Here is a 27,495-nt window from a genome sequence, read left to right on the forward strand (position 1 = left end):
CACTAGCATTTGATTCCTTCCATACTTGAAGAATATTGATTTGAACAAGGAAGAATATTTATATCTGTGAGGTGGGCAAGCGATATGTTACCTGTCCTCCTATTGAAGGGACTTCTAGAAGAATGGTTTTCACTGCATGTGTGTCGAGTAACATCTGTAAATAAATATGTAACCATTGTTGTATTAGATGAACTATACTAGACATATAAAGGAAAAAGTTTGTAGCAGGCCGACAATCCAACCGTATACTTCCTTTTTCTGTTCAAACTTTATCTTCCTTAAATTCGATTAAAAGAATAAAATAATATACTTTTTATACAAATAAAATATGTTCACAAAGCCCTTTTAAAGACTTCAGATAGAAGCAGGCAACATGCAAAATCTAAATGTTTGGATAAAACCACATGATAATATAAGGACTACATGAATTCAGGATGATTTTAGCTCTGGAGTACAGTTTGACCTAAAAGAGATGGAAAACTATACTAGTTTTTCCACTCAGCATGAAATACACTCTAAATAAACAAAATACTAAATATTTGTTATCCTTTGTGTTAATAAAGTAAGCCTATCTTTCGCAAGAATTGTGAAAAGAGCTACTCCATTCGAAAAAGTTGTTATATGTGTCCATATTAATATTCCATGTGTTTCATTCACATTACATTTCTTTCCTCAAAATATTTATTGTTCCAATTATTGTTGACACTTGTCATAATAACATTCTCAAGAAGTGTTGTTATATATGCAGGCGGTGATTTGAGAGCTGTAAAGGTTACCTTATTGCCCCATTTCCATTTTGCATGTACATAAAGCATCCTTGCTATCCTGATTTTAATACCTAAGATCCTCCTATTTTAAACGGTTTAGCTGCCAAATTATAGACATCTAGAATTCACTAAATCCAAACCAAGAAGAAAAATACAGACAAATTGCCTGACAGTTGCAAAACAGAACATGGTCATTGACTACCATTGACAACTAACAACTACCCATAAGCTGACAAATTCGTAGTCAATCACAAGGGTACTTACAAAATATAACAATTTAATTTATACCCACTACATCATCCCCCTGCAAAGAAAAGTTAAATTCATAGCTGAGCAGCTAACAACAAAACAATATAAGTCATGTAACATCAAGGAAAATTTCAATCTTGTAGCCATAATAGCATGATCAAAACCTGATAGTTCAGTGTTCAACAAAAAGGTATAGATGGAGAGCCGTGGAATGTAGAGCTTCATCATAGCTAGCTTGAAATCAGCAATGGATTCTTCAATTGCAAGTAAAAAGAAGAGCACACAGTTTATAGTAGAGGGCCTAGAGTCTATTGTCACTGGAAGGAAAGTGGGGTCCCAAAACACTACATAATGGACACATATAGCAGAAGCATGTTGCGATTTTTGCTCTCAGAAAATGGCAGAAATGTCTGATCAGATGTAAAGAATCTCGACCCAACTCAGAAATGAAACACAATAACAATTGGCACCAAATCAATGCATCACATGTAACCGAAATGACATTAGGCAGTAACAAGTAGGCGATTTGCTTAGCTGAAGCTATGCACCAGCTAAGAGTTCTGATCAGGCAGCTATGCTCCAGATCAGACAGACTATTATTCCCCAAATTCCACCCACTTCCAAAAAATGAAATTTGATCCCTATAAATACTGAGTTTGACCCTACCACCAAAGGGTAAGTCGGCCAAGCAAAAGAAAAAAATACATTTAATAGTTCAAATTCAGTGGCGCCAAACATAAAATAAATATTAAAAAAAAATTATTAAAAAAAAAAAAAAAAAAAAAGGGGACCACACAGAAATATTTAAATTTAATGATTAATGTCGAGGGACATTACATTCCCCTCCCTCAGCTTGTTGCTGGTCCTCTAGCAACTTCAGATTTGGATGCTCGAATATTTCTATTCCCTCCCAGGTGGCGTCTTCAATGGGCAGGTTTTTCCACTTCACTAGGTACTGCGGTATGACCTTGTTGCGTAGCCTTTTTTCCTTAACATCCAGCACTGTCTCAGGCTCGAGGATGAGCTTGCCTTCATCATCAAGAGGAGGTAGTTCCGCCAAGGGAGTGATCTGCTGACCTAATGCCTTTTTTAAACACGAAACATGGAAGATGTTATGAATTCTGCTTTCCGGTGTCAACTCCAGTTCATATGCAACTGCTCCAATCTTTCTTGTGATCCTATAGGGCCCATAATACCTGGGTTTCAGTTTTTCAGCCCCATTTCCTTTGAGGGAAGTTTGTCGGTAAGGCTGAAGTCTTAGATACACCATATCACCTGCTTCAAAAACCCTTTCAGTCCTCCTCTGGTCAGCATACAATTTCTGTTGATTCTGGGCACGTTGCAGATTTTCTTTTAATGACCTCATAATATCCGCATTCTGCTGCATCATATCCCCTGCACTAGGTACCCTGCTGTCTGAGAGAAGGAGATCCATAAATGATGTAGCCTCGTATCCATAGAGTGCTCTAAAAGGGGTCATTCTGATAGACATATGATGCGTGGTGTTGTAACAAAACTCTCCGAGGTATAGCCATTTCACCCATGCAGATTGCTGCCCTGTCACATAATTCCTTAAATACCCTTCGATCCATTTGTTGACTATCTCAGATCGCCCATCAGTTTGAGGGTGGTAGCTTGTACTAGGGGTCAACTCCGTGTGAACAAAGCGGAAAAGTTCTTGCCAAAACAGGCTGATGAATCTGCTGTCCCTGTCGCTCACTATGTTTTTTGGTAACCCGTGGAGCCTAAAAACTTCTTTGAAAATAGATCTGCAACTTGGGGTGCCTTGAATTCTGAAGAAATAGCAAAGAAATGGGCATACTTCATAAGTCTATCCACCACAACGTAAATGCAGTCCTTACCTCCTACCTTGGGTAGGCCTGTGATGAAGCCCATTGAGATGCTCTCCCACTTTTGGTTGGGTATGGGCAGGGGTTGCAAAAGCCCAGCTGGTGGTATATGTTCGACCTTGTTCTGTTGGCACACTGCGCATTCCCTCACATGCCGCAAAACGTTATTTTTCAACCCCTTCCAAGTAAAACGCTCCCTTACCTGCTTGTATGTCTTGTAGAACCCCGGGTGCCTAGCGAGGGGGGTATCATGGCAGGCTTGAATGACTTTGTTCTTGACCTTAGAGCAGGGCACAAGGTAGACCCGTTCCTTATAGAGGATGAGTTCCTCAACCACCTGATATTTATCATCAGCCATTCTTCCCTCTAAGATATCATTAGCAAATGAGTCCTTGGCATACTCAGCTGTGATCGCTACCCGCCAGTCAACGGATATGTCAGACATGGCACATAGATAAGGCCTCCTGGATAGAGCATCTGCCACTATATTGTTTTTACCCTTTACATACTCGATATCAAAATCATAGGCTTGTAGCTTGCTTACCCACCTCTATTGGCGGTCACTCAAATCTCACTGGTTAAGGAAATACTTCAAGCTGTTATGGTCTGTCCTCACCACAAACTTCCCGCAGACCAAGTATTGCCTGAATTTGGCAAGAGCATGCATGATAGCCAACATTTCTTTGTCATAAATCGAGAATGCTCTTTCAGTCTGGGTGAGCTTCCTACTTTCATATGCTATAGGGTGTTTGTTCTGCATTAATACGGCTCCGATGCCCTCTCCCGAAGCATCACACTCAAGCAAGAAAGGAGAAGAGAAATCTGGAATGGCTAAAACGGGACACGAACTCATTATTTCCTTGAGCTTATCGAATGCTTGTTGTGTTGTGTCATTCCAATTGAAAGCCCCTTTTTTTGTTAAGTTTGTTAAGGGTGCTGCAAGTTGGGAAAAACCCCTCACAAACCTCCTGTAGTAGCTGCAAAGGCCCACAAACCCTCTTAGCTGTGTCAAATTCTTGGGGGTGGCCCATTCCTGGATTGCCTGGATCTTTTCTTCGTCCACACTAACCCTTTGAGCACTGATCTTATGACCCAAATATAGAATCTCAGCCATCCCAAACTCACACTTAGACATCTTGGCGTAGAAAGAGTTCCTTTCTAGAATATCGAGTACCACCTGTATGTGCTTCAGATGATCCTCCCATGTTTTGCTATAGATCAGGATGTCATCAAAGAAAAACAGCACAAATTTCCGTAATTGAAGGGTGAATACCTGATTCATGCATGACTAGAAAGTAGCGGGGGCATTGGTTAGCCCAAATGGCATCACTAAGAACTCGAAATGCCCAAAGTGACATCTGAAGGTTGTCTTGTGCACGTCCTCAACCCTGACCCTAATCTAATAGTAGCCTGAACACAAATCAATTTTGGAGATATACACTGCTCCAGGTAGCTCATCTATCAACTCATCTATCCTAGGAATGGGATAACGGTTTTTAATTGTTTTTTTGTTGAGAGCCCTGTAGTCAACACACATTCTAAATGTCCCATCCTTCTTCTTGACTAGGACAACAGATGACGCAAAGGGGCTAGAGCTTGGGCGAATGTGTCCCATATCCAATAATTCCTTTATAGCCTTCTCTATCTCTTCTTTGTACATTCGAGGATGGCGATATGGGGTGGTGATTACAGGTTTTGCCCCTTCTTCGAGCTCTATCACATGCTGAAACCCCTTGTTAGGAGGTAGACCTACTGGAACTTCCTGAAAGACCCTCCATCTCTTATCCAAAATCATCTGTATATCACTATGGAATGTTCTCTCTTCCTTCGGAGCGTTAGTGTTTGTGACTAAACATTCCGCAGCCCAAGCGACTTGGTTCCGTCGGAAAGACCGTTCCATCCTTTTTGTCATCACCATCATAGGACCATTTCTCGAGAGCCCTTTGAGAACAACCTCCTTGCCCTCGTGCTAGAATTTTAGCTCCAAAGTTTGGTAGTTGGTAGTATGATCTCCTAAAGAGTGGAGCCACTACACCCCGAGGACTATATCTGTATCACCGATGTCTACGACATAAAAATCTTCCTTCACCCTATGGCCTCCCATAATCAGCTCTATTTGCGGTATTCGTTTTGTGCATGGAAGGATGTTCCCTCCCGCTGCCAGGACATCAAATCCTTCAAAGTTTTCTGTCTCTAAACGCAACCTTGCCACCGTCTTCTTGTCTATGAAGTTGTGTGTGGCTCCCCCATCGATTAGCACGATCACCTTTTGTCCTCGCAAAACCCCTCTCATTCAGAGAGAATGAAAGCGAGGTGTTCCAAATAATGTTGCCAAAGTGCCTTCAGACGAGCCTTCATCTTGCTGTTCCTCCATGTTGTCTTATTCAGTGGCCCCCCCTTCACTTTCATCATCGGGAACCACCTCGATGTAATAAACTTGACCCCTCCCTTGGCACCTGTGTTGATTGATCCATTTCTCCTTGCAATAATAACACAACCCCTTCCTACGAAGTTCATTCCTTGACAGTCCCTGTAGATCCATAGGCGGTGCCTTTGGTGGGGGATTTGTCTTAAGGGTGTCTTGGTCGGCTCTGCTGGTGCATTTTTCATGGTGATCTTCCCTTTCTTGGTGGAATCCCCAAGGCTTAAGGCCTTTCGAATGGCATCTTCTAAGGTGGTTGGCTCCAAAGCTCGTACCAAGCCCCGGAGAGAATCAGACAGCCCTTCGATGAAGAAGAAGGTAAGTCTTCTATCTGAGACATCAGATACCATCACAGTATGCCTTTGGGTCCTTCCTGTCGAACCTCTCTATTAACTTCTGAGTGAATTCTGCATATGACTTAACTTGTCCGAAACCTTGGGTCACAATGCCATGATGCCACCATTCGTGTGCCAGCTCCTCCAAATGTAGGATGGCGAATTTGACAGCTTCTTCTTCAGTCATGGGGCTGAGGGAAAAGTACATGTCCAACTTCTGTATCCACAATTGAGCTGTCATCTTCCCGGATCCATCAAAAGTTGGCAATGAGAGTTTGTTGATTTTATATTGGAGGTCTTTGTTTCCACGATGCTGTCTTTCGTCACTACGCCTGGCATTGTAGAACTGATCGAAGGTAATGGCTGCTTGGGCTTCAGCGCTCAGGTTCAAATACTCCTGCACAATATTGGCATAGCTGCGTTGTTCTCCTTCTGGTCGTCCATCTGAACTAGGCAAGAACTTAGGTTGGGTGTGAGTATGCCCATGCATAGTTCTGCTATGTCCTCCTCCATTCGAATGTTCTGGCCGGCTTTCTTCAGCACTGCTGGAACCACCTGTAATGTGGTTAACAGTAGCTGTGAGGGTTTGTATGGCCTTCAGCAATTCTTGGTTGGTCTGGTCCTGTTTCTTCATGAAGTCGTTCAATTTATCCTGCGGATCTTGATCCCCCATCTTAACTCTGTCTCCTATTCCTTGAGCCACTTCGAACTTCCTCCTTTCCCGCTCTAAGGCATGGATGTCCCTCTGGCTGAAGGGCATAAGTCGTAGCCCACAGGCTGGCAGGTCTTAAGCGCTCTGATACCACTGTAAAGAATCTTGACCCAACTCAGAAATGAAACACAATAACAATTTGCACCAAATCAATGCATCACATGTAACCGAAATGACATTAGGCAGTAACAAGTAGGCGGTTTGCTTAGCTGAAGCTATGCACCAGCTAAGAGTTATGATCAGGCAGCTACGCTCCAGATCAGACAGACTATTATTCCCCAAATTCCACCCACTTCCAAAAAATGAAATTTGATCCCTATAAATACCGAGTTTGACCCTACCACCAAAGGGTAAGTCAGCCAAGCAAAAGAAAAAAATACATTTAATAGTTCAAATTCAGTGGCGCCAGAAATGAAAATACAAAAAAAAAAACCAAAAAAAAAAAAAAAAGGGGACCACACAGAAATATTTAAATTTAATGATTAATGTCGAGGGACATTAAATCAGAAATTCGCCCCAGGACTGCATTAATTTGTTCCAAATCAGACTTGTAAAGATGGCAAAAACACCTTCAAAATCGCATCAAATGAGGCCCTAACATATTCGCACCAAGCCTGATCCTTAACTCACTCTACTTGTTGACGAAATTTGATTTTCTCCTCATTCGCAGGTGTACTTGTTATTTCTGAGTAGAACGCATTTGAGAATGATTGATAAAAATGAATGATCATCACCTCATTCTTATATTCATTGAAGTGATAATTAAAAGGAGATCGGCCCTAACAAGGCTTGTAAAATTACTTCAGCTGACCTAGAAAGGCTTGCATTGGCATATTACCATGTAATGTATGAAGTCAGACCTTTGACCCTGTTGTGCACAAAATCGGACATTTGTCATACTCATGTACAAAATAGAGATTTTCACAACTCAATGTAAGGTTTAGGAGTTTTGAGCACTTCATGTATAATTTCAGGGAGATGAACTGTTCATGTAAGATATCTCAAATTGCAAGTGTTCATGTAATGTTACAAATTGCTAGGTTGATATTAGGCAACACTTATGTACAAAATACAAGGGCAGGAATCCTCTATAGCCAAGCATTGAATCACCCGAGACAAGGTAAGATTTTGAGCACCTTCATGTATAGAATATAGGCATCATGAAGCAAGGCAAAGTTTAACATATGCTTATGTATAAAAGTGGAACTTTCACTCCCTCACGCATAAAGATGGAACTTTCAAGGGCTCACGTATGAATTCATCACTTCACACACTTACCACCAATCTTTGCAATGCAACATCGAGCATACAAAGTGTAAATGTAAAATAGACTGTCATTGTTTCTGTGCAATCAGATTTGTTGTAGCTTCAAAATCTGGTGTGTTAGGGTCAGATCGAAGAAATGAAAATCGATTATGTCTCTTATCGATTTGCCTCTGTAGGCACGAAGGCAAATGTATGTATATGTCACCGATCTCTGTCTGTTTTGTTATTCAATTCGAACACCAAGTTCAATAGGGAGGGTGGCGTATATATGCGATTGTCTTCATGGAATCGTGCCCCCACAGGGGGTCGCGATCCTATGTGGAACCACGTGGTTCCACATAGGGTCGTGACCCCTATGTGGAGCCACGATCCTCTACACCGGCGTTCATTACTTTAACCAAACTAAATGTTTGCAAAACTAATTTGTTAGTTAACACTAACTAAATTCCAATCTTAATTAAATTGTAAATAACAGAATTAGTATTCTGTGCACTGATACAATTAGAGAAACAGATTTAGTTTTCTAATTGTTACGACTGAGACTATAATTTAACATTCCCTCTTAGTCTTAGGAGTATAGGCCTAAAAATTTAATTGAGCTCATCACTAATCTGATGAGAATCACATCACCTAGGTGTGAAGTATCAACATGTGATACTAAGGATATACTCACTTTGATATCCAAGTTTAAGTATCAGCCTGTGATACTTAGGATATACTCACTTTGATATCCCTGTTTAAGAAGTATCAACCTGTGATACTAAGAATATACTCACTTTGATATCCCTGTTATAGTATGTGCACTGACATTAATCCGCTTACATAATGTCTACTATAACTTATTATATTACTGATATTCAAATTGTCTGATTTTCAGTTTACATGATCTTCCAAACATTTATAAGATCGTCACATTACAATGTTTAAATACAAGTGTTCATTAACTAAAGAATCGTCATCCTTTAGAAATGTACACAGGGAAAGGTTACATACTTCATATACTTAATTATATGACCAAGAAGTTTACATAATTTTAAACATCTTTATATGTATCAATTATATTTTAACCATACCAAGATACCTCCTGAAGTGATCAATTTTCACTCTTGCTAGGGGTTTGGTGAGAATGTCAGTGGTCTGATCTCCTGTATTGACATATTCCAATCTTATTACCTTTCTCTTTGTCATATCTCTCACATAGTTATATGGGATCTCAATGTGCTTGGATCTATCATGGAAAACTGGATTCACTGAAAGTTTAATGCAGCTCTGATTGTCACAATGAATGATTGTAGGCTTCAGACTTTCACCAAACAGTCCTACTATCAGTTTCCTCAACCATACGGCTTCCTTAGCTGCCATGGATGCAGCTATATATTCAGCTTTTGAGGAGCTCTAAGCTACAGATGATTGTTTTCTGCTAATCCAAGATACCATAGCTGATCTTAAGCTGAAACAACATCGTGAAGTGCTCTTCTTGTCTATCATGCTTCAAGCCCAGTCTGAATCAGAGTATCCATGTAAGTTCAATGCAGTGTGTTCATAATGAAGTCCATAGTCCAAGGTACCTTGTAGATATCTCAATATATGCTTTACTGCAACCAAATGTATTTCTTTGGGTTCAACCATGTGTTGACTGAGTGCATTTACTGCATAACATATATCAGGTCTGGTATTGACTAGGTACATTAGTGATCCAATAATTTGTCTGTATAATGTTGGATCTGCAAATTTGGAATCTACTATAGCTTCTTTTAGTTTATGAAGGTTTGTTTCCATAGGAGATGACATTGGCTTGCAATTCATCATTCCAAATCTCTTTAGAATGTCAATGGTGTATTTACCTTGATTTAGATAAATACCATCTGATCTTTGCCATACTTCTAATTCAAGGAAATAATGGAGTAGACCTAAATCCTTCATCTCAAACTCTGAAGCTAGTTCCTGTTTGCATTTTGCAATGAGATGATCTTCGCTTGTAATTAATAAGTCATCTACATATAATATCAATATCAACATTTCACCTTTGATTGTTTTGAAATACAGATTTGGATCAACAATGTTCTTAGTGAAACCTATCCCTAATAAGTAACTGTCAATTCTTTCATACCATGCTCTGGGAGCCTGTTTTAACCCATACAGTGCTTTTTCTAACTTGCATACATGTGTTTTTGCATTATTTACCTCAAAACCCTTAGGTTGCTCTAGATCTTCAATTGTTCCATTCAAAAATGCAGTTTTTACGTCCATTTGATGAACTTTCCATCCTTTAGATGCTGCTATAGCCAAGATTGTTCTGACAGAAGTGTATCGTGCAACAGGTGCAAATGTTTCTTCATAGTCAATTCCTTCCTTCTATGACAAGCCTCGAGCAACAAATCTTGCCTTATGTTTTTCTATACTGCCATCAGCATGATTGGTTTTAAATAGCCATTTAGAAGATACAACTGATTTTCCTTTAGGTCTAGGCACAATTTTCCATACATCATTCTTTAAGATAGATTGATATTCCTCTATCATGGCATCCTTCCATACTTGTTGTTTAAGAGCCTCTCCGACACTTGAGGGTTCAGCATTTATGAGAGCTGTCATTAGAGTAACAAGCTAGAAAATTTTGAAGGTCTTTTGCTTTCTCTAAATGTTCCTCTAGGTGCTTGCTGCATAGGATTCTGCTTCCTGTACTGTTTTGGTGGCCCATAGTGGTCTTTTCCTGGGATTCTCTGTTGTAGTGTTCTCATGTTCCAAGGTGTTTTCCTCAGGATGCTCCCTCTGAGTTTCAGAAAGAGAATCTTCTTCCAAATTCATGGAATTAGTTGGGATCTCAGGTGTGATGGAACTCCTTGTTTTGTTAATGGCTACATCTTCTTCAAATATGAGATCTCTGCTTGATTCTATTTGTCTTTGTCTAGGGATGAATATTCGATAGGCTTTAGATGTTTCACTATATCCTACAAAAATCCCTTTCTGCCCAGTAGGTTCTAGTTTAGTTCTTTTCTCCTTAGGTACATGAATATAAACAGGACATCCAAATATTTTGAGATGGCTAATATCAGGTTTAATTCCAATAAAGACTTCTTCAGGAGTTTTGTCACCAATATGAGAGTGGGGACATTTGTTTTGAATGTATACAGCGGTATTAGTGGCTTCTCCCCAAAGTGCAGTTTCTAGGTTTTGATCCAACAACATAGCCCTTGCCACTTCTACTATTGTTCTATTCTTTCTTTCAGCAACCCCGTTTTGTTGAGGATTGTAGGGTACAGTGAACTCCCTCTTAATCCCAGCATCTTTACAAAACTCTTTAAATACATCTAATGTGTATTCCCTACCATTGTCAGTCCTTAGAGTTTTGATTTTCCTACCAGAGTGATTTTCTGTAATAGATTTGAACTCTTTAAATTTCCTAAGAATATCTTCAGATTCCTTACTTTTAAGAAAATAAATCCAAGTTTTCCTAGAGAAATCGTCTACAAAGATTACATAGTATAAAGCGTTTCCTAGTGATGGTTCAGACATAGGCCGACATAAGTCAGAGTGAACTAGTTCTAGTACTCCTTTAGTTTTTCTAGAGCTGCAAGGAAAAGAGCTTTTAGTGTTTTTCCCTAGTGCACATCCTTTACAAACATCTGAATGAATTGGCTTTAGTTTAGGTAGTCCTGTGACTAATTTCTCCATAGAGGGTAGAGCACAAAAGTGTAAGTGCCCTAGTCTGCTATGCCAAATTTCTGTTTGATCTGTGACTTCATGAAGTAAGGTTTGATTTGGCTCATTACACAATTCATATAGGTGTCCTTGTCTGTAACCAATCACTTGTGATCTTTTGAAGGTGGATGTTTTTGGCCATGCCATTACTTTTCCGTCTATGAATGAGACTCTGTATCCATCATCCTCAAGTGCAGAGATAGAGACTAGGTTCCTTTTGAGACCTGGTACAAATAGTACTCCGGTGAGTTGAATTGAGATTCCAGACTTTAGTTTGATTGTACATGTCCCGACACCTTTTACTGGATGTGCAGAGTCATCCCCTATTGTTACCTCTTCATTTGATCCCTCTTCCATCGAGTCTAATAATTCTCTGAATCCGGTGACATGTCTTGACGATCCACTGTCTATCACCCAAGTGTTAGACTTGTTTGAAGCTTGACTTGATAGTGCTGAATATAATACAAACTTCTCAGATTCAAGTTTTGTGTTCCTCTCTACTTTGGCGAATGATGCCTGCTGTTTTAATTTGTCAGGACAATTAAATGACACATATCCGTACTGATCACATCTGTGACATTGGATTTTTGACATGTCTTTCTTATGAAAGCTTTTCCCATGGTGGGATTTTCTTTTCTTGAAGTTTCTCTTATTGCCTTTCTTACGGGAGTTGGTATTCAAAATGTGGAGGTCCTCATCTTTGGTTTTGTGATTTCCCCCTTTCATTTCCCTTGATTCTTCAAGGAGACAGTCATCCCTTATTCGATCAAATTCTGTGAATTTATCCCTTGCATTTATGCCTTGTTTGAATGATTCCCAGGATTCAGGTAATCCGTCTAGGGTAATCATTGATAGTGTTAAATTTTAGTACTTTCAGATTAGATGAAACCCAGAAAATCAGAATTTGTTCTTAACTAGGTTAATTAGATTTATTGTTTTTCAGATTTAAACATAGTAAGAAATGAATGCAAAATGACAAGACAAAGTTACCCTGGGAAAACCTCCTAGGAGGAAAAACCCAGCCAAAAAAGATCCTCAGATCTGATTATGGTTTTAGATTCAATTAACAATTACACTTATCTGGAGTTGCAGTCACAAGGAAGATGATATAGGAGACTACACAACTAGTTTGTTGGCAATGATCATGATTTGCAGTCCTTCTGACTTGTCTTGCTGTGCATAACTAGTTCGCAGTCCTTTGCTTGATCCTTCAATGGAGATCAGTGTCTTTGATGATAACTTGCTGTCTTGATGAAGTTGGCTGTGATTTAATTGGTGAACTGCTGCACATAACTGGAGTTCGTTGTGACCTAACTGATCATCTGCTGCATATGAAGTTCACTGTGATCTAATTGGTGAACTGCTGCACATAACTGGAGTTCGCTGTGACCTAACTGATCATCTGCTGCATATGAAGTTCGCTGTGATCTAATTGGTGTTCTGCTGCATATGAATGAAGTTCGCTGTGATCTGCTACTTACAAAGGAGTTCGCTACCTGAGAATATATTTTGCATTTACTTGAAACTAATGATTGATATTGTGAGGAGTGTATGCTTTATTTATAGGAGAGCAAACACCCGTAATCAAGTCGGCTTTACCCTTTTGATTTGTAAATTAATTAATTTAATTTCTTTTGTTTGTAGAGGATAGGATCGGCCCTATCAAGGTGTAGCGTGGGGACCTTTTGGAGTAGCCGAAAGGTATAGGGCCTGGCCCTATATATTGGAGAAGGGGCTGGCCCCCTTAGGCAGATTCCAATGTTGCCCAAGGCAATTGGAATCCGCCAGGCCCTAATTATAAACAACACTCCCTCTTAATTAGGGCAGAGAATCATAACCATAATCTTCCGTCTTGCACACAAGCATAGACTGGATCCACCTTGCATTGCCCACAGAGGGTGGAGAGGATCTTTTCTACCATCTTACATTGCCCACAGAGGATGGTCAACATTTACAATACCATCTTACATTGCCTGCAGAGGATGGTTACTAATTACACTTCTCCCTGAGAAGTTTACAATACCACCTTACATTGCCCGCAGAGGGTGGTTAACATAATACCATCTTACATTGCCCGTAGAGGATGGTTAATAATTACACTTCTCCATGAGAAGTTTACAATACCACCTTACATTGCCCGCAAAGGGTGGTTTGATACAACTCAACGTATCACTGAGATTGAGACTCCCTCTCAATTAGGGTTTCGTTTTCCATAATACCAAGTCTATCCTTGAAGTACGCAAACTTCACTTTGGATAGAGGCTTGGTAAGAATATCTGCAACCTGCTCATCAGTGCTGACATACTTCAGCTAAATAGCTCCTCTTTGCACCATATCCCGAATGAAATGATAGTGGGTTTCCACATGTTTTGACCTGTCATGAAACACCAGATTGATGGACATTTTAATACAACTCTGGTTATCACAGTGAATAACTATAGGATCCCAAGCCTGTCCGAACAGCCCTGCAAGAAGCTTGCGAAGCCACACTGCTTCTCTAGAAGCTACACTTGCTGCAATATACTCAGCTTCAGCAGTACTCAATGCTACTGAGGATTGTTTTCTGCAAGCCCAAGAGATCACTGCGGATCCCAAGCTAAAACAAATACCGGAGGTGCTTTTCCGGTCTTTGATGCTTCCAGCCCAGTCTGCATCTGAATAACCTTCCAAGGTTATTGGAAAGTTAAGTGGATACTTCAGCCCAAAATTAACTGTGCCTCTCAAATATCTTAGGATGTGCTTGGCCGCAACAAGATGAACATGTTTGGGCATGCTCATAAACTGGCTCAGAGCATTCACAGCAAAACATATGTCTGGTCTAGTATTAACAAGATACATCAGTGATCCAATCAACTGTCGGTACTCTGATGGATCTGCAAAACCAAAGTTAGCTGCAGAAACACTTAACATCTTTAAGTTAGATTCCATAGGAGTAGACATGGGTTTACAATCCATCATTCTAAATCTTTTCAAAATGTCAATAGTATACTTTCCTTGACTTAGAAAAATTTCGTTAGATCTTTGCCATACTTCTAGACCTAGAAAATAATGCATTAGACCTAAGTCTTTCATTTCAAATTCCGAAGCTAGTTCTTTCTTGCATCTAATAATAAGTTCATCTTTAACCAGTAAGGAATAGGTCATCCACATATAGAACTAGAATTAGCATTTCATCATTGGTACCTTAAAGTATATGTTAGAGTCAGCATCATTTTTACAAAAACCTAGACTTAGCAAGTATTTATCAATTCTTTCATACCAAACACGAGGAGCTTGTTTAAGGCCATACAAAGCTTTCTTTAACTTGCACACATGGGTTAATCTATCCTGAATCTCATAACCCTCAGGTTGCTCAATATAGACCTCCTCCTCAATGACACCATTGAGGAAGGCAGTCTTAACATCCATCTGATGTAGTTTCCAACCCCTAGCAGCAGCAATAGCTATTATTGTTCTGATAGAAGTATATCTAGCATCAAGAGCAAATGTTTCTTCATAATCTATGCCTTCCTTTTGAGAAAAACCACGAGCTACAAATCTAGCCTTATATTTTTCAATACTACCATCAGCATTATGTTTAATTTTAAATAACCATTTAGAGGAAACAACAGATTTACCTTTGGGTCTTGGCACAATGTCCCACACATCATTCTTGATGATAGACTGATACTCTTCATCCATAGCAAGCTTCCAAGCATGATGAATCAAGGCTTCTTCAACATTGCAAGGTTCAGTTTCAATGAGATTGCACATCAAAGCAACGTAGTTGGAGAATACCTGAGGTCTCTTAGTTTCACGGAAGGTGCCACTGGGAGCAGCAAATCTTTCGCTTTCTTGAATGTTGTTTCTTACCCAAAGAGGCCTCTTTTTGGTAATGACAATGTCACTAGGAATATCAGTGGGATTCATGGGCTTTGGTGGATCGTGATGTTCATCTTGAGGTGGAGGTTCAACTTGCTCCCTCTGAATCTCAGGGTTAGTATCAACATTTATATCTTGTTTGTCAATAGCTTCATCAATAACACAAGAACCTTTCGATTTCTTAAAAGCAATGTCTTCTTCAAATGTAACATCCCTACTTACCTCAACATACCTTTGACCCGGGATGTATATCCTAAATGCCTTGGAGGATTCACTGTAGCCGACTAGTATGCCTTTCTTTTTGGAGGGTTCCAACTTTGATCGCTTTTCCTTGGGCATATGAACATAAACGGGACTTCCAAAAATTCTGAGGTGACTAATGTCAGGTTTGGATCCTGTGAAGGCTTCTTCCGGGGTCATGTTCTTTAGAACACAATGAGGACATCTATTCTGGATATACACTACTATTCTAGAAGCCTCGGCCCATAGGAAGGTCTACAAGTCTTGATTGTGAATCATAGCCTTTGCAGCCTCCACAATAGTTCTATTCTTTCTTTCAGCAACACCATTTTGTTGAGGATTGTAGGGAACACAAAACTCCCTCTTAATTCCTGACTCAACACAAAAATTATAAAAGCTACCGAAAGTGTACTCACCTCCATTGTCAGATCTTAAACATTTAGTTCTTTTACCAGAGAAGTTTTCAGGTGATGCTTTAAACTCTTTAAATTTATTTAAGACTTCATCAGATTGTTTAGATTTCAAGAAGTAGATCCAAGTTTTCCTAGAGAAATCATCTATGAAGATTACGTAATAAAGAAATCCACTAGGAGATGCTAAAGACATAGGACCACATAAATCAGAGTGAACAAGTTCTAGTTTGTCTTTAGCTCTATTTTCACTTTTATGAAAATGACTTTTAACATTTTTACCTATAGCACAACCTTTACAAGTGTTATCATGGATTTGACTGAGTTTAGGCATACCTTTGACTAACTTTTCAAGGGATGGAAGAGCTTGATAATGCAAGTGTCCAAGTCTTCTATGCCATAACTCACAGGATTCAGGTGCCGCATTAATGAGGGCTTGAATAGGATTAGTAGAGAGCTTATAAAGACTATCATATCTATGACCAATTATATGAGCAGATTTAAAACTAGCTTTCTTAGGCCAAGCAAAAACTTTTCCCTCAGAAAATGCAATTTGATAACCTTTATCTTCTAGAGCAGAAATGGAAATTAGGTTTCTTTTAATTCCAGGAACAAACAAGATATCACTGAGGTGCAAGGAAATACCAGAGTCTAAATTTAGAGAAGTAGAGCCAGAACCTTTTACTGAATAACGAGCGTCATCACCAATTACCACGTGAAGGCTGGTATCCTTTTCTACTAAGCCTGAAAGTAGATCACAGTAGCCTATGATGTGTCTGGAGGCACCACTATCAATCAACCATGTATTGCTATCTGAAGGAATACTGCTAGACAGAGCGGAGATGAATAAGAAGTCATCATTTTGTTCTAAGACTTCATTTAGGTTGGCTTCACTTTGGTTAGGGTTATTCTGACATTCTTTAGCATAGTGACCAAATTTGTCACATCTAAAGCATCGGACATGCGAGGTATCTCTTGGTTTCTTCCAAGGGTGTTGGGAACTAAATGGTCTGAATTCCCTATTTCTTTTTGGATAAGGTTTCTTCCAATTTCCCCCTTTCTTGCATTGAGTTGCAAGCATGTGATGATCATCTACATGGGGACTTTTGGTTTGCCCTCTTGTGATGAGGCGAGACTCTTCTTGGATACAATCATTCTTAAGGCGATCAAGGGTGGGTAACTCAGTCTTGCCACTTATGGTTTAGATAAATGACTCCCATGAGTGAGGTAGACCATTTAGGGCAATCATGACAAGGTCTTTGTCTTCCATGTTATGGCCAATTAAACCTAGCTGATTCTTTAGTTCTGAAATTCTCATAAAGTAGGAAATAACATAATCTTCTTTTGCCATTTTGATATTAAGTAGTTGATGTCTTAAAGTAATTGCCCTACTGAGATTGTTAACTTCATATGTACCTTGTAGATGGCTGAACATTTCCCTTGCAGTGGTAAATGAGGCAATAGAGGTGACTAGGTGGTCTTTGACTGAATCAATGAGAATCTTCCTGGCCTTGACAGCATCCTTTTTGAATTGTTTTAGCTCGACTACATTCGTAGGCTCAGTTAGCTCTTTCGCTTCTATGAATTGGAGAAGATCTTCTTCCTCTAGAGCCAACTTGATTCGAACTTTCCATGCAGTAAAATTGAGATTCCCATCAAGCCTATCTTCAACTTTCAGCCCATTGACCTGACTTGCAACTGCGATAACAATCTGAAAATAAAGGAGTACTGAATTCTCAATCTGAAAGTTTGATCTAGCCTATAGCTCTGATACCATGTTAAATTTTAGTACTTTTAGATTAGATGAAACCCAGAAAATCAGAATTTGTTCTTAACTAGGTTAATTAGATTTATTGTTTTTCAGATTTAAACATAGTAAGAAATGAATGCAAAATGACAAGACAAAGTTACCCTGGGAAAACCTCCTAGGAGGAAAAACCCAGCCAAAAAAGATCTTCAGATCTGATTATGGTTTTAGATTCAATTAACAATTACACTTATCTGGAGTTGCAGTCACAAGGAAGATGATATAGGAGACTACACAACTAGTTTGTTGGCAGTGATCATGATTTGTAGTCCTTCTAACTTGTCTTGCTGTGCATAACTAGTTTGCAGTCCTTTGCTTGATCCTTCAATGGAGATCACTGTCTTTGATGATAACTTGCTGTCTTGATGAAGTTGGCTGTGATCTAATTGGTGAACTGCTGCACATAACTGGAGTTCGCTGTGACCTAACTGATCATCTGCTGCATATGAAGTTCGCTGTGATCTAATTGGTGAACTGCTGCACATAACTGGAGTTCGTTGTGACCTAACTGATCATCTGCTACATATGAAGTTCGCTGTGATCTAATTGGTGTTCTGCTGCATATGAATGAAGTTCGCTGTGATCTGCTACTTACAAAGGAATTCGCTACCTGAGAACATATTTCGCATTTACTTGAAACTAATGATTGATATTGTGAGGAGTGTATGCTTTATTTATAGGAAAGCAAACACCCCTAATCAAGTCGGCTTTACCCTTTTAATTTGTAAATTAATTAATTTAATTTCTTTTGTTTGTAGAGGATAGGGTCGGCCCTATCAAGGTGTAGCGTGGGGACCTTTTGGAGTAGCCGAAAGGTATAGGGCCTGGCCCTATATATTGGAGAAGGGGCTCGCCCCCTTAGGCGGATTCCTATGTTGCCCAAGGCAATTGGAATCCGCCAGGCCCTAATTATAAACAACAGATAGTTCTTGCTTCTTGACATGATAATCAAGTTTTTTGCAATTGATCTCTGAGGGAACCTATCCTCATGAAGTATGAGTTTATTGATTCACCTTTATTTATACTTATGTGGTTCAACTGTCTTTTTAGAGCTAAGGTTTTGCTCGGATTGTTTATCTCATACGTCCTTTCAAGGGTTTTGTACATTTCATATGCGTTGTCATATTTTAATATAAGTGGTATTATGTGATCCCTTACTGCATCTATCATGATTTTTACAGCTTTATCATTTCCTTCATTCCATATAGTTTGCTCATGTTCGTCTTCAGGTTCGGGCTTGTCTTCTTTTATGAATTTGATTACTTTGTTCTCTTTTAATACTATCATAATTCTGACTTTCCAAGCCACAAAATTTGCTGCTCCTTCGAGTCTGTCCTCGAATCTGATTGTGTTCGCCATTTTAGAAATCTTCGATTTTAATTTGTAAAGTTCACTTTTAGTCTATTCGGATCTGTAAATAGTTAGGCTCTGATACCATGTAAATGTAAAATAGACTGTTATTGTTTTTGTGCAATCAGATTTGCTGTAGCTTCAAAATCTGGTATGTTAGGGTCAGATCGAAGAAATAAAAATCGATTATGTCTCTTATCGATTTGCCTCTGTAGGTACGAAGGCAAATGTATGTATATGTCACCGATCTCTATCTGTTTTGTTATTCAATTCGAACACCAAGTTCAATAGGGAGGATGGCGTATATATGCGATTGTCTTCATGGAATCGTGCCCCCACAGGGGGTCGCGATCCTATGTGGAACCACATGGTTCCACATAGGGTCGTGACCCCTATGTGGAGCCACGATCCTCTACACCGGCGTTCATTACTTTAACCAAACTAAATGTTTGCAAAACTAATTTGTTAGTTAACACTAACTAAATTCCAATCTTAATTAAATCGTAAATAACAGAATTAGTATTCTATGCAATGATACAATTAGAGAAACAGATTTAGTTTTCTGAGTGTTACAACTGAGACTATAATTTAACACAAAGGTTAAATGCATTCTTTGGGCGAAATTGCAATGGGACCTTGCAATTCCATCCTTTTCAACAATTAAAGCAAGACATCTAACCTGACCTTTCAAAACTTTCACTTAATCCCGGACTCATTCTTGAACCTGTCAAGGCAAAACCTTCTCATCCTAAGGCTAAAGACTACAAAACACTGCCACTGACACTGAAGCCAAACAAGATACTAACCTATTGAGCGAAAAGTGGCAGTCTATTTGCAATGGGGCGATGTGTGATAACGTCACAACACTTAGCTTCACAAGGTATCAATGAGGTATGCAGCATTACTAAATGCTTCCAAACTAGACTGAATGGAGCGCAAAGTCCCAACCTTTTAAACCAACTTTTGTCATCCTCTATTCCCATCTTACTAACATTCAACAATTACTGACTCACACTATACACATGCCACAAGTCTTTCCAGAATCCATTTAGACTAATCAAGACTTGCATTCATAGACAAGGAGATCTACTGCTGATTCCAGCTTGCTACAATGCATGCGGCAACGTAGCAGTACAATGAAGACAATTATCATCCAGCTACAATTAGGATCAACATTGTCTAGTTACAGCCAAGATAACTGCCTAGGCTACAACCAGGCATGCAGCTTCACTCTCCAATTCAGTAGTGACTTCAACTGGTCCCACTTTCATGTAATGATGATGGCTATGACCAGACTCACCAGGTGGTGACTACAAGCAGACCCACTAGGATATCAAGAACTGATTAGTATTCACTAATTATAGTAGTTGTATTCCCTATGACCAGCTTACACAGACATTCAGACATCAACCAGTAACAAGATCATATACATAAAATTTGTCGTCTGACAAATTGTACTGAATATCATAAAGATCATAAATGGAACTTTGTTCATTGCTAAAAATAAAATTGGGATTGTTTATAATCAAATGCCAGATTTGTTTATTCAGCTGCAATACCTCAATTTATCATCAGTGATGGAAATTTACAATTATAATTATGATGTGTCCATTTATATTATTGCGAAATCTGGACCTCAGTAACTGGAAAACAACAAGGCATCCTTAATGCTGATTTGTCCACTGACTGATGGGTTTTATTATTTAGTTGCTATACGACTTTCAGGCATTGGTTAATGTAAATGGGAAATTATGATCCAATGCTAGATCATATGCTACCAATGGACATTCCATTTAAATTTGGAACGGTAGTACACTTCAGCTAGTTATATATGATATTTAGTTATGAAACCATACACTTTACTTATTTAGTCTAGAGGGGTACATAATCATTTTGAATAAGAAATGATCCAGTTTTTATGTTTCACAATGTACTTCAGTAACTCAGTTGACTTGGCAAGTCACATTTGCAGAAGTCAAACACTTACATTCCCGCTGCAATATATCTAAGCAAGCAGGGCTTAGTTTGTGTATTAAAGGTTAAACATTACTTCATGGATTTGAGTGCACTCCAAAATTCAAATTTGTATTTTCCTATTTAGGTAAAATTTGCAGGTCGCAAAAAAGAAAAACCTTAAACTAATGGTAAAAGAGCATTTTCAAAGGAATTTTGCTTCTTGTAGTCTCATACAAAGGGATATCATTCCCTTTCTGCTATAATTTCTATTACCAAAACACATTTTCTTAACCATTTGCTCTCGAAGTAGTTTACTTCAGTTTACAAATGCGTGGACAGTGATTTTTGTTTCTCCAGTTTCACTATTTCATGGACGAAGAGCTTGCATGATTTCAATTTGATACACAATTATGCTAGAAGTATGGTTGTAAGATTTTCTTCTATTGGATTATTCGGTGCAATGAATAGGTCAAACCTTCTAGAATATAACTCTATAGTAAATTTCTTTGGGATTCTGTGGTTGTAGAAATTTGGGTCTCTACCATTTTTGTAGCATGAGTACTCAAATTTTACATGTAGGGATTCAATTTTCTGTATTTTCTCTCAAGTATTAACTCTTCAACGAGTATAATTTCAGCAATGTAGGTTTCTGTTTTCTCTTCATCTGAATATATTTTCTGCATGTTTTATTAAATCTTTGCAAATAAGGCACCATGTACGAATGAACTGGAGGATAGAAACCCATACAATCTAATATTCACGTCAATCTAATCAACCCCTAACAATATAAAGAAACTCAAGTAGAGATAATTTAGAAGCAACAGTCTAAGGTGTCATTGATAACTCTAATATTAGAAGCTAGCTTTCCAGAGGATTATGTTCAAGCTAACTAAACCAAAGGTGTTTTGATATTTTATTTACCTGAAATGAAACATCACATGGAACAACAATATGCCGTGTGTTTTAAAGCAATGTACACAACAGAAAGATTGTACTTCCAATGTTACACAGTACAAAGATTCCCTAAAGTATAAAAAAGGACATACAAAGATTTAGCATGCATTAGCAATATATATATATTGAAATCTCTAAGTAAGGTGCAGCCTTTTTTGTTCCCTGCTTACCTGCTGTGCGCCAGTCTCCGATATATGTTTACATTTGTAAATGTTAAGATGAAACCGAGGGGCCAGTGATGCTGCAAGCTGCATTAACATCACCTACTTATTACTCTTTCTTCTACAGTCTATCCAGAAAATAAAATAACTGAATCTCAATGTGCACCTTATCTATCGTTTAAAACTAAATCATAGAGAAATTTAAAACTGACAAAAAATTTGGTAGATGCAATCATCACAGAAATGAGAAATCTTCAATTACTATTCTAACAATAAACACAAGCTTTACATGTTACCAAGGCATATCAGTAGAAAAATTATACTAGCAATCTAATTTTAGCAATGGCACATGCTAGAATAAATTCTTACACGGGAAAATTGAAAAATGTTTTCCTTCTCAATGAAATCCAAGGGCAGACAGAAAAATGTATAAATAAAAACTAGAAACATGACCACTTAGCTATAGAAACATACATAGTACATGAAACGATGAAATGATAAATGATCCACATAATAGATACATTGACAATTCACAAAAGATGAAGTTAGGATACTTTTGAGAATAGCCAGTGCAATACAAGATAACTACATTTTTAGGCAGCAAATAAGGATAAATTTGGTTAATATTAGCTTCTATCCACGTTGAAATAAAATTCCTTCTGGATTTGCTGTGTATGTCATTTACATCCAGAAGCAAATCTTATTTCCATTGTTCCACGGCCGTTGGGGACGGGGGGACGCGGGGACGGGCTTCGGGGACAAGGGAACAAAGGGAAAAAGTTTCGAGGATGGGGAGACTTAGGCCTAGGGGGGGGAAATGCGTTTCCGTGGAACACAAGGTCACTTATTTGACAAGTTTGGTATTATAAATTTAGAAGTTGGAAAACAATGTGAAAATACTGTAAAGCTAAGAGCAAGAATCTTTCCAGTTACAAGTTACAAGCTATTTTAAACTGCAAACAAAGCCATTTTAGTAGCATCTAAGAGACATTAATCTTTCATATACGTTTTCTCAAACTAAATATGGTTTTCAGTTTCACCTTCAAATTTTATCTCCTAAAACAAAGTATAATTAATTGCATCCAACGAGAACCAGTTGCAATTCGATAGATTAAAAATTATAATTATACCTAATACTTGGTCTATGACTCCTCACAAATTCTGTTTTGCCGATGACAACTAGGGAAGCTCACTCAAAAGGTTGGACCCAAACTATTAAATAGGTCAGCTGAAAGAGCATTGGAAAAGGAAAATAGCATGTTTTTAAAGGCTGGATACTTTGGTGTGAGATCAAATATGACCAATTGAAATTGTGTGCCTGAAATCAACATATAGGGATAGGGACCACCCCAATCATTTGTTAACATATATTGTTCACTTTCTCTTTCACAAAACATCACATACACTTGTATAGAACACAATATGCTTGGAATCGTTTGCCTTTGCGCCAAAAGCTCAAACTATCAATGCCCAATACAAACGCTAGATTTAACCCAACCCATAGGAGGGGGTAAGCCATGTCACGAGTCTCCAAGGAGGTGCTGACCACCAAGTCAACAATATCCCCCTCAGCACTGACTGAGCCTTCAGCACCCACTAAAGGGAGACTCAAACCTGTGACCCAAGGCTCTAATACCAATTATTGGAATCATTTGTCGTTGCGCCAAAAGCTCGAACAATCAATGCCTGATACAAATGCCATATTTAACCCAACCCATAGGAGGCGGTTAAGCCATGTCACAAGTCCCCAAGGAGGTGTGGACCATCAAGTCAACAAACCCATCAAGCTCTTCTATTTGCAATCCTCTCGTAGCCACAAAGCCTTCATTAATGAAATTATGTGTGGCACCTGTATCAATCAAAGCAATTACTCGCTGCCCCTGTATTACACCTCTCACCATGAATGTGATTTGTTTTTGGGCACTAGTGAGTTGTTCCATGGTCCCACTATGTAATGTCCCCAATTTTTTATTGACTTGATAAAATTAATTAATCGACTTGTCCAAAAATTAATATTTTTCAAAAAGGAATGACTTTATTTAATTAATTTAATTATAAAATAAAGTGAGAACAATTAAATAATAAATGTCACCTATTAAATAAAGTTCTCCAATCGGCCTAATATTCTAGAAGTTTCTTGGAGGTCTTTATAAGGAGGTTCCTGGGATTGTAGTTAAGCATGCTTATGGATTTGATAAACATTTTATGATTTATGAGGATGAAAACATTTAGAAGTTTGACAAAAGGGTTGGACGAAAACCTAGCTCTTCCAAAAAGGTGGATTCATGACATAGTCTACATTTGTGCCAAATTTGTGAAGTCTCCATTGGAGACAAATTTGTAAGGGTTTGTTTCAGAAAATAATGATATTTGCTTTCATTTCCTATTTAAGAAATAAGGTTGTTATATTATGATTAATTTAGGAAGTCGGCTTATATGATGATGTTTTTATATTTATCACAACCCTCATCATTGTCGTAGTAATACTTATTGGGCCTTTCATTCATGGGTGTCATAGTAACATTTCCTAAGGTATTTTCTATTTAGCAAATGGTTTGAAGGCATCCTTATAATATTCTTCCAAAGGCTCCAGTTTTCCTAAAGTTTGGCAATGGATATTGTTAAGTCAAGTTTGCATAGCCTTGTGAATATTATTGCAGAAGGTTGACTCAAGATTATTATAATCTGATATTTGATGGTAATATAAGGATTTGAATCGCACATTATAAGAGTATTAATGCAGGCGTGATATTTTCATATCACCAAAGTGTGAGCCATACATTTGGGCAAGTGACAATGAATGTCTTTTGTTTGCAATTTCTTCTGAAGCCATTGGTTTATCTGAGCCACCATTCTATTTACATGGTGTCAATGATAGACTATTGAAAACCACGAGGACCAATTCGGATTCCATCCAGTGTGAGTTTCTCTTTGTTCGTAGGAAAGATTATAGTTTGGGTGATGGTTTATTATCTAGCTGAAAGTGCACGCAACAAAATAAGGAGAACAATCGCACATAAACTTGACACAGGCGTTTGCAGCAGCAACTCTACTCTCATTTTGCCCTAAGGCACCATAACCACTTGTCTATCTAGAAGGATTGCGGTCAGGAAGGGATATAATCGTTAGGTTGCAACATATAAGAAAGGGCAATCACAATAAAGAATCTGGAACGGACCAATAGGAGGAAGGGGTCGATCCACACCAAACATAATATTTTGTTGTGTCTTCGACAACAACAAAATATATTTCAAGCCAAGATACCAGTGGTATGAACTGAGACGTTCGTGGAAGCCATTAAATTGGAACTACATCATTGAGGACAACCTGAGAAATCTGATCATTATCCTCAAAAATTCGAATGGCAATATCTTCAATAAGTAAAGCCTGAGCAATCTAATTGCATTCATTGATAATGAAGTTCTCTTCATTAGGTCTAAGAACAAACATTGATTGTAGAAACATTTATATGTAATTCTCACTCACTAATCTCTGAGTTTATATGTTTGAAATATTTTTTGGAAATTAATAAAATGTGTATTGGCTGCCTGAGAGCTCTCTTCAGATCTTAGTTCAATATTTTGACATTTGCAAAAATGTTAGTTCTGATTTGGCTACGTATCTTTCACAATATCCTTTGACGACTCCTCGAATAAATTTTTCTCCTCACTAGTCTCTCAATCAGATTGTTGTTCTCATTATTCTAATGCAGATTCTTTAGTAGAAAAATACTCCAACTGCTTTAGCTTTCACACTGCCCTTGTGAGATGGGTCCCAAGGTTCTTTGTAATTTAACCATAATTTCTTCCTCCGGAGATCATTAAGCTGCTAACTATCTAATTTGTTAGAATTATTGTGTGGCAGATGTGATTCCCTATGAAACTGTTTCTTGTGCTTGTCCTTCTTATGAAGACATCCCTTTAAAATATGCTTCTAGAATTACAAGCCTCCGTATCTTTAGCCTTCTTGATGGCCTCCTGCAAAGTAGGTGGATTGAGAGCCTCAATCCAACCTCTCAAGGAATCTGTCAAACCATCCATAAAAAGTACAATGAGTCTCCTTTCTGAGATGTCTACAACCAGTAGCGCAAGTCTCTGAAAATCAGCTACATATGTGTTTACAAAGCCCCCATGGCTTTAGTTGTGCCAATTCCTTGAAATGCAACTTTGCATCTTTCTAATCAAACCTCTCAATCAATCTCTCTGTGAACTCATCATAAGAGATAATTTGATCATGACCCATGGTAATCATCCCATGGTGCCACCACTCATGTGCAATGCCATCTAGATGTATTGTCGCATACTTAATTGCTTCTTCCTCTAGCATAGCATTGAGTTGCAAATAGGTGTCTACCTTCTGAACCCAAGCTCAAGCTGAAGTCTTCCTTGAACCATCATAATAAGGAAGAGTTACTTCCCCACCTTCTTTTGCAGATCATAGCCTTGTGTTCTACAAGCATAGGGTCTATGCTTCATCCTAACATCAATGTAATCTATTAATGAAATAGTAACCTAGAACTTAAAACCTCCTTTCTCTCAATCATGCCTAAACTGGTACTGTAAATATGTTATTTGGGGCTCATTGTCAACATGTGGTTGATTCCTAAGTGAAAAAATAGGCATAAGAGGCCTCGAAGATAATGTTTTGGTTCGCTGCTTTGCATTTCCACAATGAACTAAGTTCTCTCCTTGACCATTGTTGCTTCCATTATTGCATCCTATATTTTCATTATTGACATTATTGGCATTATTTGTATTGTTTGCACCAATATTTGCTCCCACATTTAAACCCATCTGTTAAGCCACGAGTTCTATTAGAAGACCCAAACATTGATTTTGTTTTTGTGCTCCCTGCTCAGCAACTTGCTGCCCTCTAACCTATTAGAATAATATCTTTCTCTTTGTGTTATTAATGATCATTTAAGTTGTTTCTAATTTCGCCTCTAGTTAACGATTGTTTCTTTTAGAAACATCATCTCTGTAACTCTATTTAAAGGAGCTTTGTCTCCTCGATTAATTGAACAACATCGATTCTTTGAAATCCATATGCTTTTGCATCTGTATTATGGTATCAGAGCAGAAAGAAATTTTTTGTTTTTTCTAAAAATTTTTGAATGAAATTTTTCATCACTGAAAAAACAAATCTAGGGCCTGTGATTTTTTCAGAATTCGAAATTCAATTTTTTTTTTCCAAAGGGTTTTCTTCCAGATTTCTTTTTAACCAGATCTTCGTCCCGCGACACCATTAATCCTCTGTGCGTGACGCGATTTTTTCCACCTGCAATTTTTTTTTCTGCCATTTTTTTACGGAAATCTGCATTTTTGATTAGGGTTTTTACCCTTCAAATCAAGTCAAAAAAAATTTCTGATTGCAGATCCTTGGAGGGTTTTTCGAGAGCTCAACTGGGTTGTTTTCAGAATTTTGTGGGTGCATCGTTTTCCATGCACCGATTTTTT

General features: G+C 38.3%; 1 protein-coding gene across 1 annotated transcript in view; it reads right to left on the minus strand.

Moving 5' to 3' along the window:
- The window catches only part of LOC131074286 (vacuolar protein sorting-associated protein 53 A), a 216,527-nt gene that overhangs the window by 3,309 nt on the left and 185,723 nt on the right, over window positions 1-27,495 (minus strand). The window contains exons 21-22 of the mRNA XM_058010871.2: window positions 22,049-22,126; window positions 92-154 (exon numbers count right to left, since the gene is read on the minus strand). Coding sequence (XP_057866854.2) covers window positions 92-154; window positions 22,049-22,126 — 141 coding nt within the window. The remainder of the gene's footprint in view (window positions 1-91; window positions 155-22,048; window positions 22,127-27,495) is intronic.

This window comes from Cryptomeria japonica, chromosome 7, assembly GCF_030272615.1.
Source record: "Cryptomeria japonica chromosome 7, Sugi_1.0, whole genome shotgun sequence".
Lineage (NCBI taxonomy): Eukaryota > Viridiplantae > Streptophyta > Pinopsida > Cupressales > Cupressaceae > Cryptomeria > Cryptomeria japonica.